Below are 17089 nucleotides of genomic sequence, written 5' to 3'. Positions count from 1 at the left end.
AACTATAAACATATTGATGTATACAAACGTTCTTCAGTGCTTTTTATTTAATCTGTCAAATTTTAAACACGATATCTCAATCCGTGTGGACACAGTGAACACAAAAAAAATGCTCATAACCGGGGACTAGTTTAGTCACGTGGTCACTAAGAGCATGCCCTTAACAGCCGTATTTTCGGCTGTCGTGATCGGCTCGTCTCAATAGAGGATATCTAGAAATACATAATTAGGTCCATTTTAGGTATACTTATATTACCGATCTCACTTTCAAGGTGTCTTTTCACAGAGCCCTGTTTTGAATTCATCGTGGAATTAATATTTTTCATAGAATTCATTTCTAGCTGCTTTGTTGGTTTATGGCTGATTTGATTCGTTGAGAACCTAGCTACGAACTCGATGTGTCAAATTAATTAATCATTTTATTCAAATTCGACCTCCGTGAAAAGGTACCCTTATAGTTTACTGAATTTTCTTTGAAATTAAGAAATTTTTTTGTCAATAAAATCTCAGGCTGAAACTTTGAAAAATGTATCAGAAGACAAAATAATATCTTTGCAGAAGACCATAAACTATGTTTATGTAAACTACGTTTATGTACGCTTTTTTACATTTCGCAGATATTTTAAAATAAAAAAAGTTCTTAGGTCCAACAAATTTGAAGACTACAAAGAAAATATGTCAAAAAAAGGTTCCAGGTTAAATTTCGTTCAAAATAATTTGTCTCAAAGTTCCTAATTAAATGAACTACATCAACGTAGTTTATGGTCTTCTGATACATTTTCTCAATGGGCGAATTAAGGCCTATTTATACCTAGCTTACCTGCCAAAGATATAGTAAACCTAGATGTGGCACCTCACTGGCGGACCACTTATAAGTTCCAAGAACTAAAAAATTCCATGGGTTAAAAAGAGACAGAAATATCTTCATCTCTTTTTAACTAATGACATTTTTTTAATTCTTGGAATTTATTATAGGCTCACCAGTGTGGTGCAACATCTAGGCTAATAATATCATTGCTGTCTGCCACAGCAGATAATGAAGCAAGCCTATGAAGATACCACTCTGAATTTGGAATATACAATTTTTTTTTGTAATCGCTTGTCAGTCTTTTGCAGATGTTCGTAGGTCAACTTTTGCCATTTGGCGGTACAAATTTAAAAGTAATTAATATTGTAATTTTGGGGTGCCAACTTGAAACAAGCAATTAAGATATGTCTTCTAGCGCTCAAATTGTTTTACAAATTGTACAGTTTTACCTCATTTTTAACAAGTTATTATGACTCTCTTATACATTTTAATTACACCTTGCCTGACGGCAGAAAGTCCACAAGAGTTAAAGAGCTAAAGTACGATCGGAACAATCCTTTTGAAACGCCTATCTCGAAAGTGAGGATTTCCATGCATCTAAGAGTACCTTTTTATAGATCTCGATTTCAAATCACTTGTTATCGTTACCTTAAGCCAAATTGAAAATTTGAAAGGCTTATAATTGTAATTAAAATACAATTCTTATTTTCACAAAGGGCTAACCGATTAAAGCAGATATAGAAAAATTCAATTTTGATCACTTAACATTATATTTGATTGGAGTCAATTTTCATTCACGATTAAAATTGAAATTATGCTAATGCGTTTGTTATCGACAGGAACGTGATCAAGTATTAAAACGAGAAAAGTATACTAATTTGATAAAATTAATCATGAAATTAATATTATTCATAAAATTCATTTCTAGCTACTTTGTTGGTTTATGGCAAATTTGATTGGCTGAGAACCTAGATACGAACTTGATATGTCAAATTAATTCAACGATTAATTAAAAACAGGCCTCCGTAAAATGGTGCCCATAGTCCTCGCCTCGCACTTGCATTATCCTCTGACTCTTGCTTTAAACCCCATGCAAAGTAATATCTTTGCCCCATGTCATGCTGCGAGTGATGATACCTTTTCACGGAGGCCTGTTTTAAATCAATCGTGGAATTAATATTTTTCTTAGGATTTATTTCTAGCTACTTTGTTGGCTTATGGCAAATTTGATTGTTGATAACCTAGACACAAAGTCGATCTGTCAAATTAATTCAACGATTAATTGAAAACGGGTCTCTGTGAAAAGTACTCTAAGCAAGTTTCATACTTTGCAGGTAGGTTGCCTGTCTACAGAAAGTATACAAGAGTGAAAGAGATGGAGAACGATCGGAATATTTTTCTATTTCACTCTTAGGGTACCTTTTTACGGAGCCCTGTTTTGAATTAATCATGGACATAGGAAACAAGTCACTGGACATGCCATTGCGGGGGTGATTCAATGAGGGGGGAGGTCCGCCACCTTTTGATGTCCCGCGACGAACATGGCAGCGCCCACATGTTTATATTTTCATGCACAGTTTGTCGGAAAAAATGCTCGTGCGCATAATCAAATGGCACATCGTAAGATGGCGGCTCTTCCCACTCATGGAATTCTCCCATCTCTCGTGAATTCAACGCCGCTCGACCAAGTTAGGATGGCATGCCTAGTCCCGTGTTTCCTATGTCCATGGAATTAATCGTTGAATTAATATTTTCTATAAGGTTCATTTCTAGCTACATTTTTGGTTTATGGAAAATTTGATTGGTTGAGAACCTAGATAAGAACTCGATGTTTCAAATTAATTCATCAGTTTATACAAATTCGACCTCCGTAAAAAAGTACCCTGAGGGGACCTTTTCACGGAGGCCTATTTTGAATTAATCGTGGAATTAATATTTTTCTTAGGATTTATTTCTAGCTACTTTGTTGGCTTATGACAAATTTGATTGATAGATAACCTAGACACGAACTGATATATTTGGTCAGTAATCCTTCCCCTACACCACATCGAAATTTAACAAAACATGGTTTCACAAATATAAACTCGATAGGAAATCAATAGTAATTATTTCAAGGTTACGGGACAATCACTACAACCTAGCTGCTAGTCTAGCTAGAAAAAATTTTATCGATGATGGGGGGTGCGCTTTGTGCGGTTTCTCTGACGAGGATATCAATCACGTGCTATGGGCCTGCCCTGGTCACTCAGATTCCAGAAAACAACTCCAGTCATCTTTGATTAAAAACGGGTTTTTACCACCGTTCAGTATAGTACCTTTCCTCTACAATCCTAAAAAAAAAGCTTTTCTTCCTATCTTACAATTCTTTAAAAACAATAACCTACTTATTTAACCTTTTTATATAATCATACAAACAGGAGCTCTATTCGCCATTTTTCGTTCCGTTCAGTTTCACATTCCTGTTATTTTCAAATTTAAATCACAATTCGCGCCTTTTATCTTGATCGACAACGCCATCTCTATTGTACTTCCACCTACCTCGCGTACGATAACCTCTCTTTTTTCCAATCCAATTCGTTTTCCTAACCAAAAACGTTACACCATGACACAATATTATATCTTGACGATACACTACAAGTCCTAAAACTATTACTCTACGTAGCCATGGCCAAATAGGTCACGCTTTATTAGCTTGGAGTAAATTCTCTCCGGACCTAGGCTAATTGTTCCCCCTCCCTGGCTTAGTGGAGAGTGGGTAGAAAGAAAAAGAAAGAAAGGACAATCGTGATAGGATCACGATGCAACATGGCGGCAATGCATGGGCAGGCGTATCTCAACAAAAGACGATTTGGAAGTTTTATACTTACCGGGCTCACCGGTAAAGTCCAATATACTCCTCGACTTCTCTAATGGCGTCGCTTTTTCTTTTTTTCTTTGATTTACATACAAAGCAGACAGTTCCGGGCATTTTGCACCGTTTTTCTACCGGAATTTATAATGCATCGTTTGCATTCGACATTTGTTGACATACGACTGCACATACATTGCCGCCATTTTTTGGCAGCAGTTCTCCGTCCCCCTTTCCCAATTTGGTTTATCCCGCTTCCGTGACGTGCCTGTCACGCTGTCCATGTTCTGATTGGTCCATGGGTCGACCCAGCCGACCAATTCAAATACTAACTCCAAACTAGAGTACATTCTTCGTTCGAAAAATTGTCTATGTGACATTGTGCTTGCCTTCTGTTTGACTTTGAACTATTTAATTCATCGAAAAAAACAAATTAATTAAGGATTGTTACAACTTCTTTCTCGACACTTTTGCCTAAGTGTAAATCTGAAAAATGGCAAGCAACGGTAAGTGGAAAAACTACATAAAACTAGTGTGAAAAGCGTGAAAAGTAACTGTATCTTATTGACATCGTAGAATTTTGAGGTTATTGTTTTTACGTTTTGCAGAAGACAGTAAAAATGAAATAACCACGGAAATGGAAACAGAAAATGAAAATGAGACAACAGAAGATTCTGAAAAAATTGTCATCATAGATCCAGAAAGCGAAGTTTGTGTTTTTTTGTTGCAACTGTCGTTTTTTTCTTATTGGCCATTTATTTACGCTTGCTTATCTCTTTTGTTAAAACAAATCATTTCCCATACTTGCTTCAAAATGTCGAATTTAAAATAATGACATCCTTAAAATTTCAGGAGTTAGACTTTAATCACTCGCGAGTGACAAAGTTGGAGAATTTGGAGCCACTGACTCAAATAAAAAAATTATGTTTCACGTGGAATCTGATAAAGAAGATAGAAAATCTAAATACTCTTGTTACTCTACGAGAATTGGAATTACGTGACAATCAACTTACCGTCATAGAAAATTTAGACGCCCTAGTTAATTTGCAGTAAGAAAGACATTGATTTTTTTATTATAACCACGAAGTAATAGTAAAAACGCTAATACATTTTCGGTGGAAAAGTGTGACAACTTTTTAACCGATAATTATCCATTAGAAATCCAGTGTATCCGGAAATTTTATGGGACCAGGAAATGACAGAGAATTTATTTTTTACCGGGAATTTTACAAAAAATGTAGAATAAAAGTTATGTCCAACTTTGATTTCAACCGGTTTTAAATAATTTCCTAAATTGTGATTTTTATAAATTATTACATCATTTTGTTTAAAATGCCTAATTCGAAATTCTTTCACTTAAAAAACTTTCCATTTTTATTCTTTAAAGATATACTTTAATTTAAAGAATTTAAAAATGCAGTTTTAAAGGTTAAAACAATGGAAAATTAGAAGTTTTTAAGTTTTTTGACCAAACAATTCTAGATCCGTTTTAAATTTGAGAATTTCCAGATTGTAACTGTTTCATTCCGAAAGTCTTGATAAGAATTTAAATTATTATATCATTTATTCCGCTTATTTTATTTTTAAATACAAATTTTCATGATTTATCAATAATATTTTAATTCAGAGTTTCAGGTACTCCTTTATATTATTTTTTATATTAAATTTAATAAATAAATTGATTAATTTTTTCAGCTATTAAAAATGTTTAAAAAATTCAAAATTTTTTGTTGGAAATCTGCAAAAATAGACATTTTGTTTTAAATTCGGCTGTAAGTTACTTAAAATAATATGATTTTGAACATTTTGAAAGTTCATTGCTGGATTCTTTAATTTAGACTATTGACTATTGCATTGAAATACACAATTTTTTAATCGATAACTTTAAAATTCAATTTTAAAAATTTGGAATTCAAGGGTTCCACTTTGAATGCTTTAATTTGTTTTTTATTGTTTATTACTTTATATGGAAAAATGTTTAGAATATATAGTTTGATTTTTTAAATTTCATTGGCCGTGAAAAATGTTTGCGAACCGGGAAATGACCGGGAATTTTTGTCTTCAGTTAAAACAGCCAACCTGAAGTAATTAACTTGTAATTCGGAGTAATTAACATAGGCAACCCAAGAAGTTTTGAAATATTTCGTTAAACATTTGTAGTTTTTTTTTAATTAATTTTTTTAGTTGAAGATTTAACTGTTCTATTTTGTTTTCAAAATTAAAAATTAATTAATTTGTCCGTTCATTTTTTTTTCAACATTAATTTGTAAGTTGAAATTTTAACTATTAAATTTCTTGTTGTAAATTAATCTTTCTGGTTGAAAAATAAACTATTTTGGTGAAATATTAAACTATTTTGTTGAAAATTATATTTCTTTTGTGAAAATTAATTTTGTAAACTGAAAGATTTGATTTTTTTAAATTAATTTTTAACTGGTATTGCATCCTTTTAGTTAAAAACTCATCTCTGGTTGAAAAATTGATTTTTTTTAATTCATCTTTTTCTTTGGTTAAAAATTAATTTTTGCAAATGAAAATTAAATTATTCAATTTTTCGTTGAAAATTCACCTTTCTGGTTAAAAAATGAACTATTTTGGTGAAAAATTCCACTGTTTTGTTGAAAATTATATTTCTTTTGTGAAAATTAATTTTGAAAACTGATAGATTTGATTTTTTTAAATTAATTTTTTGACTGGTATTGCATCCTTTTAGTTAAAAATTCATCTCTGGTTGAAAAATGGATTTTTTTAAATTCATCTTTTTCTTTGGTTAAAAATTAATTTTTGCAATTGAAAATTAAATTATTCAATTTTTCGTTGGAAATTCACCTTTCTGGTTCAAAAATGAACTATTTTGATGAAAAACTCCACTATTTTTTGAAAATTATATCTCTTTTGTGAAAATTAATTTTGTTAACTGAAAAATTTAACTAATGTACTTATTATTGTAAAACTACCCTTTTTAGTTGAAAATTCATGTACCTATTTTGTTAAATATTTGCCTTTTTGGGTAGAAAATTTATCATCATGAGTGATAATTCAACTCCTGTAGAAGATTGAACCAATTTTTAAAAACTAATTTTTTCACTGGTATTGCATCATTTTAATTAAAAATTAATCTGTTAGGTTGAAAAATTGATTTTTTTCATATATCTTTTTCTTTGGTTGAAAATTTATGTTTCTGGTTCAAAAATGAACTTTTTTTGTAAAAAATTTAACTATATTGTTAAAAATAGTTGTTTTGTGTGAAAATTGATTTTGTTAACTTAAAAAATTTAACTATTCTACTTATCATTGTAAAGTTATCTTTTTCAGTTCAAAATTTAACTATTTTACTTCAAATTTCATGCAGATATTTTGTCAAATATTTGCCTTTTTGGGTAGAAAATTAATCATCATGGGAAAAAATTCAACACCTTGGTAGAAGATTGAACTAATTTGTCAAAAATTATTTTTTTTAGTGGTATTGCATAATTTCAGTGAAAATTTTAACTATTTTGTTGAAAATTAGTGTTTTTGTTTGAAAAATAAATTCTTAGAATTGATCACGAACCGAATTTTTGAGAACAGTAGAAAGATTCGAACTCTAGACAACGACAGCAAGGTCTATGGCGGAAATTCCATTTTTTCATTTTTGGTTGAAAATTAATTTTTTTATTTTTATATTTATGTATTTCGTAGAAATCTCATGTATTTTGGTAGGAAATCAATCTTCATGCTTGAAAATTCATATTTTTGGTTGAAAACTGATCAAATTTGGTGAAAAATTTAACCAAGTGGTTGAAAATTAGGTTTTTTTTGTGAAAGTTAATTATTTTTTTAATCGAATTGTAACTATTTCATTTATTATTGTAAATTTATCTTTTTCAGCAGAAAATTCAATTATTTGGTTAAAAATTCAACTACTTAGTTAAAAGTTGAACTAATTTATTAAAATTTAAGTTTTTACTCTCTCGGTGATGGAAAATTTAACCATTTTTTAGTTGGAAATTGATCTTTTTTAGTTGAATATTTAATTATTTGTTTAGAAAATCTTATTTGTCTGTAGAAAATTAATCATCGTTTTGTTGAAAATCATTGTTATTTGGTTGAAAATTGATCTTTTTACTGAAAATTTGAAGTAAAATTTCTCAACTAAATATTTAAATGTTCCATTATTGTGAAAAATTTATATTTTTCAGTTGAAAATTCAACTATTAGCTTTAAAATTTATGTATTTTGGTAGAAAAATGGTCTTTTCGGATAGAAAATTAATTTCCTTGGTTTAAAATTAAAATACTTCGTTGAAATAAACTTTTTTTTAAAATTGAACTGTCCAATTTTCGGTATAAAATTTAAATATTTGGTTGAAAGTTCGTCTTTTTGGGTGTTAAATACTTTTCTACTTAATAGAAAATGCAACAATTTGTTCAAAAAGTCATTTTTTGTATGAATATTTTTTATTTTAGTTAAAAATTCATCTCTAAAAATTGAACTGTTTTGTTGAAAATAATTGTTATTTGGTTGAAAATTGTTTTTTTAACTGAAAATTTGAAATACAATTTCTCAATTTAATATTTAACTGTTCCATTTCTCGTAGAAAATGTATCGTTTTTAGTTGAATATTCAACTATTAGGTTTAAATTTCAACAAATTTCAGAAAATTCAACACTTGGTGAAAAAGTTATTTTTTTTTATGAACATTCTTCACTTTAGTTGAAAATTAAGTTCTGATTGAAAATATAACTGTTTTTTTTTTAAATCATTGTTATTTGGCTGAAAATTGATTTTTTAACTGAAAATTTGAAATAAAATTTCTCAACTAAATGTTTAACTGTTCCGTTTTTGTGAAAAATGTATCTTTTTTAGTTGAAAATTCAACTATTAGCTTGAAAATTTATGTTTTTTGTTAGAAAAATTAACTGTCAAATTTTTGGTAGAAAATTTAAATATTTAGTTGAAAAAGTTTATTTTTCTGTAGAAAAGTAGTCATCTTGCTTGAAAATTAATATACTTTCTTGGAAATTAAACGATTTTTTAAAAAAGTATCAATTTTGCTTGAAAAGTCAACTGTTCTGTTGAAAATTCAACTATTAGGTTTAAATTTCATCTACGTTGTTGAAAATTCAACAATTTGATTAAATAGTTATCCTTTTTGTTGAAAACTCGCGTGAATCCAGAATAATATTAGGTCATCCGATAAATCCTAGCGTTTCCATTCGCTTTCCTATTACTTCGTGATTTCAACTGATCTTGTTTAAAAGCCCAAGTTTAATCAAATCTTTATTTCCAGGGTCCTCGATTTGTCTTTCAATCGTATTAAAAAAATCCAAGGACTCGATAATTTAAAGAGTCTAGAGAAGCTGTTTTTATCTTCAAATAAAATATCTCAAATTGAAAACATCTCCCATCTGAAAGGTTTAACTACGCTTGAATTGGGAGACAACAAATTGCGCGAGATAGAAAACTTGGAATGTTTGGAAAATCTTGTGAATTTGTACTTGGGGAAAAACAAAATTAGCAAGATTCAAAATCTAGAGTCACTTCGCAATCTCCAGTTGCTAAGCTTGCAGAGCAATCGAATTACTCAAATGGAGAATTTGAGCGAACTGAAAAAATTAGATCAGCTTTATTTATCTGAGAACGGAATAACAGTCATCGAAGAATTAGACAATTGTTCTGCAATCACGACGCTAGACTTGGCCCAAAACAAGATCAAGAAAATTGAAAATATCAGTCATCTTGTGGATTTAGAAGAATTCTGGGTAAGGATTATTTACCTAGAGGTCACTATGTTACCAATTTTTCTCTATTTTTGAGGTTCTTTGGCGTTTCTAGTAAGTTTAGTTACCCAGATGCTCGCAAAACAGGAAAAAATGGTTTAATTTTTTTTACGAAAATAGGGGAACAAATTCTGTTGAAAAAAATTAATGTAGATACAATATTAAATTTAATATGAATCGTTTTAAATTCTTTAAAATTATCACGGTATATATTACATTTTCAAGAAAATAATTGAGTTTTGAACAAGAAAGAACTCTTTTTTAAACAAACAGTTATATTAACAGTAAAATAGTTTAAATTTCGAGCAAAAGAAACTAATTTTTAACGAAATAGTTCAATTTTCAAACAAAAAGCCGAATCAATGAATATTCAAAAAGTCTGTTGAATTTTTAACAAACATAATTAATTTTCTACAAAAAAAAGAATTATCAACAATATGAATGAACTCTCTACCAAATAGTTGAATTTTCAACTTATAAAGGGTAAAATTTTAATAAAAAATGGAACAGTTAAATTTTCAAATAAAACAATTAATTTTGAAAAAAACAAACTATTTTGCAACAAATCATTTAAGTTTTCAATCAATGAAGTAAAATAATTATTTTTTAACAAATTAGTTAAACTTTTAACCAAGTAGTTTAATTTTCAACCAAAAAATAATTATTTTCGGCCTAACAATTCAATTCTCTTCTAAAAAGATTAATTTTTTAAATAAAGTGTTGAATTTTAAATACAAAAAGATGAATTATTTACAAAACGGTTAAATTTTCAAACTAAAAATATGATTAGAAAAAAGTTAATTTTCTTTCAAATAGTTAGGTTTCTGTAAAAATAGTTTAATCTTGAATCAATTAGTTGAATTCTCGACCAGAAATATGAATTTTCTTATCAAGAAGAATTTTCAACGAAAAAGATGAATTTCACCAAAAAATTAATATTCTATGAAAAAAGGCAAATTTGCAACAAAATACATAAATTCTTCAACAGAACTGTTTAATTTTCAAGCCAAAAGACGAATTATTTACAAAAAAGATGAATTTTCAATCAAATTGTTGAATTTTGTAGCCAGAAAGACGAAAGATGATTTTGTAACCAAAAAGATGACTTGTCTACCAAAAAAGAAGATTGTTTTTACAAAATCCAGGAGATTTCAACCAAGGAGTTGAATTTTTATCTAAAAAGGGTTAATTTTCATCTTCATTTTTAACAAATATAAAACGAATGTTAAATAAAATAGTTAAATTTTGAACCAGATAACTGAATTTTCAACCAGAGAAATAAATATTCAACCAAAACAATGAATCTTTAACATAAAAACAACAAACAAAAAAATGAATTTTTAACAAATTAGCTCAACTTTAAAAAAAAACTTTAAAATTTTCTACCCATAAGATAATTTTTTATTGAAAAAGATAAATTTTTAACATGTTTTTCAACAAAAAATAGAATAGTTATATTTTCATTTAAAAAGTTAATTTTCAACTTAAAATGGAAAAAAAACTCGACAAACTAGTTACATTTCCAAATTCAACCAAAAAATTAATTTTTAACAAATTAGTTCAACTTTGCACCAAGCTATTGAATTCTCAACTAATTAAATGATTTTTTAACTAAGATAAATTTTGTACAAAGAAAAAACAAATTTTCAATGAAGAACATGAATTTTCAACGAAGTTGAAACCTCTTGAATTTTCAGTCAATAAAATAATTTTGTACCCAAGATCAATTAAAAAAAAATAATAATAAACAACAAATGTTCAATAAAATGCATGATTTTTCTAGAAAGTAATTGAGTTTTTAACTAAAGAAGATACATTTTTTCAAAAAGTGCAATAGAAAAATTTTTAACCAGAGAAACGAGCCTTCAACCCAAAAAAATTAATTTTTAACAAATTTGTTCAACTTTCAACCAAACCTGTTGAATTTTCAAACAATGAAATAATTTTTTACCCAATGTCAATTTTTTGAACAGAAAAAAAACAATAAACTTTCAATAAAATTCATGATTTTTGAACAAAGTAACTGAGTTTTTAACTAAAGAAAATAAATGTTTAATAAAGAATGGAATAGTCAATTTTTCAACCAGAAAAATGAGCCTCCAACCAAAAAATGCATTTTAACTAATGTTTCCAATTTTAACGAAGTTGCTGAATTTTCAAACAATAAAATGAATTTTTACTCCATATAAATTTTTCTTTTTTAATTTCAATAAAAAAACGTGAATTTTCAACCATGTAATTGAATTTTTAACTAAAGAAAATAAATTTTTAACTAAAAATGAAAAAAAATATCAACAAAGTAGTTATATTTTCAACTTCAACAAAAAAAATGAATTTTTAAAATTAGTTCAAGTTTCAACCAAACCTGTTGAATTTTCAAACAATGAAATCATTTTTTGCCCAATATCAATTTTTTAAACACAAAAAAAAAACAACAAACTTTCAATAAAATGCATGATTTTTCAACAAACTAATTGAGTTTTTAACTAAAGAAAATAAATTTTTAATAAAAAATGGAATAGTTAATTTTTCAACCAGAAAAATGAGCCTCCAACAAAAAATTGCATTTTTCACCAATTTGTCCAACTTTCAATAAAGTAGTTCAATTTTTGACCAAAAATATGACTTTCACAATTAGGTTATATTTTCAACCAATTAATATCCAATAACCCCATCAAATCTATCTTCGCTTTTCTTCTGTAATTGGTAAAAGCGATTTCAACAACTGAATAACATTGTAATATTTAAAATATTATTAATTTATTTGTAATTTTCTTTCGAAATAAAGTCTCTAAACTACATTGTCTCTCACAAAAGTAAAGAGTAGATAGTTTGTTATCGAAAAGTGCAGTTGTTGTAATATTATTCAAGGGCCCTATCTGACCCTATTGCGAAACAAAAATATAATAGCAAACATTTCAAAAACAAAAAATTAACTTTTAACGAAAAATAGTCGGATTTTCTTCTAGGGTTATTTCAATTCAGTTCGCATTTAAGCGAAAACGAGAAAGTTTCTTTAAAATAGGAGGGAAAAGAGTTTAAAAAAAAAGAAAAAAAAGACTTTCTTATTAGTTGCACATACTTTCCTCCTATCCTGTTACCAACCGTAGTTTTTGGGACGACCCCGTAACACTTAAAGTGCATTGTGGATGTCGGACACCCCAAGAAGTCACTGAAAGTGTAGATAAAAAATCGTGCGGTACAAACCAACCGTAGTTTTTGGGACGACACCCTTAACCCTTAAAGTGCATTGTGGGTGTCGGACACCCCAAGAAGCTGCTGAAAGTGTAGATAAAAAAATCGTGCGGTACAAATAAACATCTTTTTTGAAAGCACCCATGTTGCAATTTTTTGTATGAAAGTACACTATTATCAAAAGTATAGTCATAAATTTCCAGGTTAAAATAATTAAAATTGCGTGAGTTATGAATTTTTAAGTAAAAGCCCCATATTTTCACTTTTTTCAATCATTTTTTAAATAAATTTAAAATAAATAAGTGGCTATAAAATCAACTCTACCTTATAACAGAAACCTTAAACTATATCGGATAATTTTATTGTGACAAAATATTCAATAGAGGTTAAACAATACATGAATAAATACGCTGGGGTGTTGAAGACCCACGATGCACTTTACCGTGATTTTGACCATCTATGCAATTTAAGGGTTACAAATATTTTCAATGTTGCAGATAAATAATAACCTAATCGAAGATTGGCCAACGATTGAGAATTTAGCAATGAATAAAAAACTGCAGACCGTGTATTTGGAGCACAATCCGATCACGAAGGATGCGAATTACAGACGAAAAATGAAATTGATTTTACCTTGGTTGGTGCAACTGGATGCCACCTTATGTAGATGAAGTGACAGTAAAGATGCGCAGGAGGGCTGAAATTATAAAGTAGCAAGTGCCATTTTACAGAGAGATCCTCCTTACGCTAATCGAACCAAGTAATTATTTAATGCACGATAAAAAATGAACCAAAATAATGCAGAGCAGACTATGAGACTAAGCTACTTTTAACCTTGAAGCCGATGTTCTTACATTAAGAACAGTTCCCTATTAGAATAAAAACAGAAAGGAATTAAAATGTTATTTCGATGTTCAGTGTATCCATCGCAAGACCAACAATGAATTTATATTCAGGCGATCCACGACTCGTCCTCATATCTGTTTCAGGACGAGATGACAAATACCCTTGATGACAAATTGTCTCCATAGTAATAATAACCATTAATTTATATTTTATGTTTTCAATATAATATTTTCTACCAAAAAAGAGATGAGCCATTGTCCTGGAATTGACGATCCACGATTCGTCCTCATTTTAGGCAATCCCACATTAACAGCACATCCCTCTAGTATTTTTGGTACCGAAATTTCGATACCGGAAAAATCACTGCTTTCAAAGTTCCAAACTTTAAAAAGTTTCTGCTAAGTGAAGATATAGTTTTAAAAATCTGAAATAATCATGGGAACTTATTTTCATATGTAGAAAAAGATTTTTGCTAGTCATAAACAAAATTAAAACATTTTATTTTTTCGGCCCACCTTAGTGTCTAACCTGGAATTGTCAGGGAATTTTCATTTGCCTGAAAAAACCTGGAAATTTCGAAGAGCTTTTTCGCGAGTGTGGGTAATTTTTGGTTAAAATTGGATTATAAAATTCAAAAATAATAATTCTTCATCTGTAAAAATAGATTTATATTACTGTATTTAGATATTATGTTGAAAAATCTTTTTTTTTAATTAATTTTTTATTAATTAATATTCATGCTGTATACTAGCCCTTAAAGAGCACACTTCCATAAAATTACATAAAAATCATGCTGGGTGTTAAGTGCCCAAGGATATTCAAACGTGTCCTGTGCTGACGGTAGTGGATAGTTTTTTACAAGAAAATCAATTAATGATGTTTAATCTATCTAGTTAAAGGAGAAAAAGGTTTCATAACAGTTTTTGAAATTTAAAGTAGTTAAAAAAATTTTTAAATGACTTCATAACTGTTTAAGTTGTTGATATTTTAAAAATTAAAATGATGTGAAAATGACATAGAAAAATAGGTTTTCATGTCATTCGTTAATCTGGTGCCATATGTTCCATTTTCTTGAATTTGGTACGTTTTGTTAAAGCGCAAATAAGTCGCTGGGTGTTTTACACCCAGTATGCCCTTTAAGAGCTAGGGTGGACTGAAAAAACCAAATTCTTCAATTTTAATTATGTTTTTTTTTAAGTTTGAAACTTTGAAAACAGTGGTTTTTTTATATATTTTAATTTTGGGTCACCGTTTCTTCATTGAAACAATTTTTACTGTACGAATTCATTTATTTTGATGCAAAAAAAATTTTCAAACATTTTTGTCGTAAAAGAAAATTCTGATGAAGAATGTAGTTACGTAGAATATCATTTTTATTTCAAAATCGAAGTTTCGAAGATAATAAAAAATGTTAAAGAATCCATTTTTATTATTATTATTATTTCAGGGGTCTTTTAGGACATGAAAATAAGTTTAGGCTTAGAAGCAAAAGACGAAATAACTTTAATTGCTTTCGCTTTTTTGCTTTTGCAGCTCTTTGCTTTCTTTCATAGTAATCCAGAAATTTTCCTTCTAAACTAATATGTATTTTGGGTTTAAAAGGCCCCTGAAAACTATATTAATGAAAATGGACGATTTTTAAACATTTTTGATAATCTTCGAAACTTCGATTTTGAGATAAAAATTATATTCTACGTAACTACATTCATCGCCAGAATTTCCTTTTAAAATAAAAATGTTTGAAAATCTTTTGTTATATCAAAATTAATGAATTCGTACAATAAAACTGATTCGATGAAGAAATAAATGGTGACCCAAAATTTAAATATATCGAAAAAATCACTGCTTTCAAAAGTTCAAATTTTAAAAAGTTTCTGCTAACTGAAGATATCGTTTTGAAAATCTGAAATAGTCATGAGGACTTCTTTGCTAGCCATAAAAAAAATTCAAAAGTTTTATTTTTTCACCCCACCGAACCTAAAATTGCCAGGGAAGTTTTATATACCTGGAAAAACCTGGAAATTCCATAGGCTTTTTTTTTAGTCAGGGACTAAAACAAAGAAATCAATTAATTAATTAATTTTTGTAACTGAAAATTTAACGATTCAATTTTTGATTACAAATTAATCATCTTCAGTTAAAAATTTAAGTATCTCGTTGAAACTGTATGTATTTTTCTGAAAAGTTACCTTTTTGTTTGCAATATTTTCTCTCTCTTCATAGAAAAATCTTTTTCAATTAAAAATTCAATACATGTTGAGAAGCTGTCTTATTTTGATGTATTAAACTGTTTTTAAACATTAAATTTATAGTATTTTTTGGTTGCCATATCAACTGCTACAATTTTCATTCAGAATTCATCTTTTTCGGAATGAAAATTTTATTTCTTGGTTAAGATTTCAAATGTTTTGTTAAAAATTAATTTCCTTGGTTGAAGGTTCATCATTTTGATTGAAAATGCATCTTTTTGGTTGAAAATTAAACTGTTTTGTTGGAAATTTTTTTCTTGTCTCAAAATGAATTTTTTTTTGCTGAGAATTTAATTCTTATTACAGTTGAAACTTTAACTATTTCTTTAAAGAATGGTGTGTTTTTTTTAATTATTAAAAAACAAATTCATTTTTAATGATTCCAGTTAAATATTCTATCTCTTTGGTTAAAAATTCATCTGTTTAGTTGAAAATGACTTTTTAACTGAAAATTTAACTATATAATTTTTGTTTGAAAAATTATCTTTTTTAATTGAAAGTTTGTCGTTTTTAGTAGATATTAATATTCATCACTGAAAATTCATCTTTTTGGTTGAAAATTGATATTTTTTAGTTAAAAATTCAACTATTTGCTTGAAATTTTTTGTAGTACAAAATTGAATTATTTCGTTGAAAATGCAAGTTTTTTTGTTGAAAACTTGTCTTTTTTAGTAAAAAAAATTAATCTTCTTGTTCGAAAATTCATCTTTTTGCTTAAAAATTCATGTCTTTCAATTAAATATTCATCATTTTATTTGCAAATTGTTCTTTTTGTTTGAAAATGAGACAACTCGGTTGAAAGTTAAACTCTTGTTAAAAAAAAATCTTTTTCGTTTAAAATTGATCAATTGCAGTTAAAGATTCATAATTTTAATTGAAAGGGCATCACTTTGGTTAAAAAAATTTATTTTTTAATGTTGTGAAAAATTAATTATGTTAACTGAAAATGTAACTATTCCATTTTTGGTTGAACACTGCCCTTTTTTTGTTGAAAATTCAACTATTCGGTTAAAAATGTATCTTTTTTATTTGGAATTGAACTATTTAGTATTTCAGAGACAAATTCAAGAAATGAGTTATGTTTTTAGTATTCTTTAATTAATGAATTATGCATTGGTGAATTGAATCCTCAGAAACTAAAAAAAAAAACTTTATAATAAACTCGCGGAACTTTATATATATCCTGAGTTGAGTGTTTAAAAAAATGCAAGATACCTGGAAAAAAACTGGAATTGTCAGGGAATTTTTTCCAGGATTTGAGTAGACAAACCTGATATTCTGAGTAAGGGAAAATCCTAGAGGGTTATAAGTGTACTGGTTGTCAAGGGGGGGGGGCTGCATTTCGTCATAACGGGGGGTCCACACAGGCCAGGCCGTGCGC

At 28.3% G+C, this 17089-nt stretch overlaps 1 protein-coding gene across 1 annotated transcript; it reads left to right on the top strand.

Moving 5' to 3' along the window:
* Positions 1 to 3637: 3637 nt before the first annotated feature.
* On the top strand, positions 3638 to 14016 carry LOC117179887 (protein phosphatase 1 regulatory subunit 7-like). The gene is made up of 5 exons (XM_033372076.1): positions 3638 to 4162; positions 4265 to 4365; positions 4509 to 4705; positions 8929 to 9400; positions 13111 to 14016. The coding sequence occupies exons 1-5, from the start codon at positions 4150 to 4152 to the stop codon at positions 13282 to 13284; spliced, it is 957 nt and encodes a 318-aa protein (XP_033227967.1). The 5' UTR covers positions 3638 to 4149; the 3' UTR covers positions 13285 to 14016.
* The last annotated feature ends 3073 nt before the right edge of the window (positions 14017 to 17089 follow it).

Source organism: Belonocnema kinseyi, chromosome 9 (genome assembly GCF_010883055.1).
Source record: "Belonocnema kinseyi isolate 2016_QV_RU_SX_M_011 chromosome 9, B_treatae_v1, whole genome shotgun sequence".
Lineage (NCBI taxonomy): Eukaryota > Metazoa > Arthropoda > Insecta > Hymenoptera > Cynipidae > Belonocnema > Belonocnema kinseyi.
This window is presented reverse-complemented; position numbering and strand designations above follow the sequence as displayed.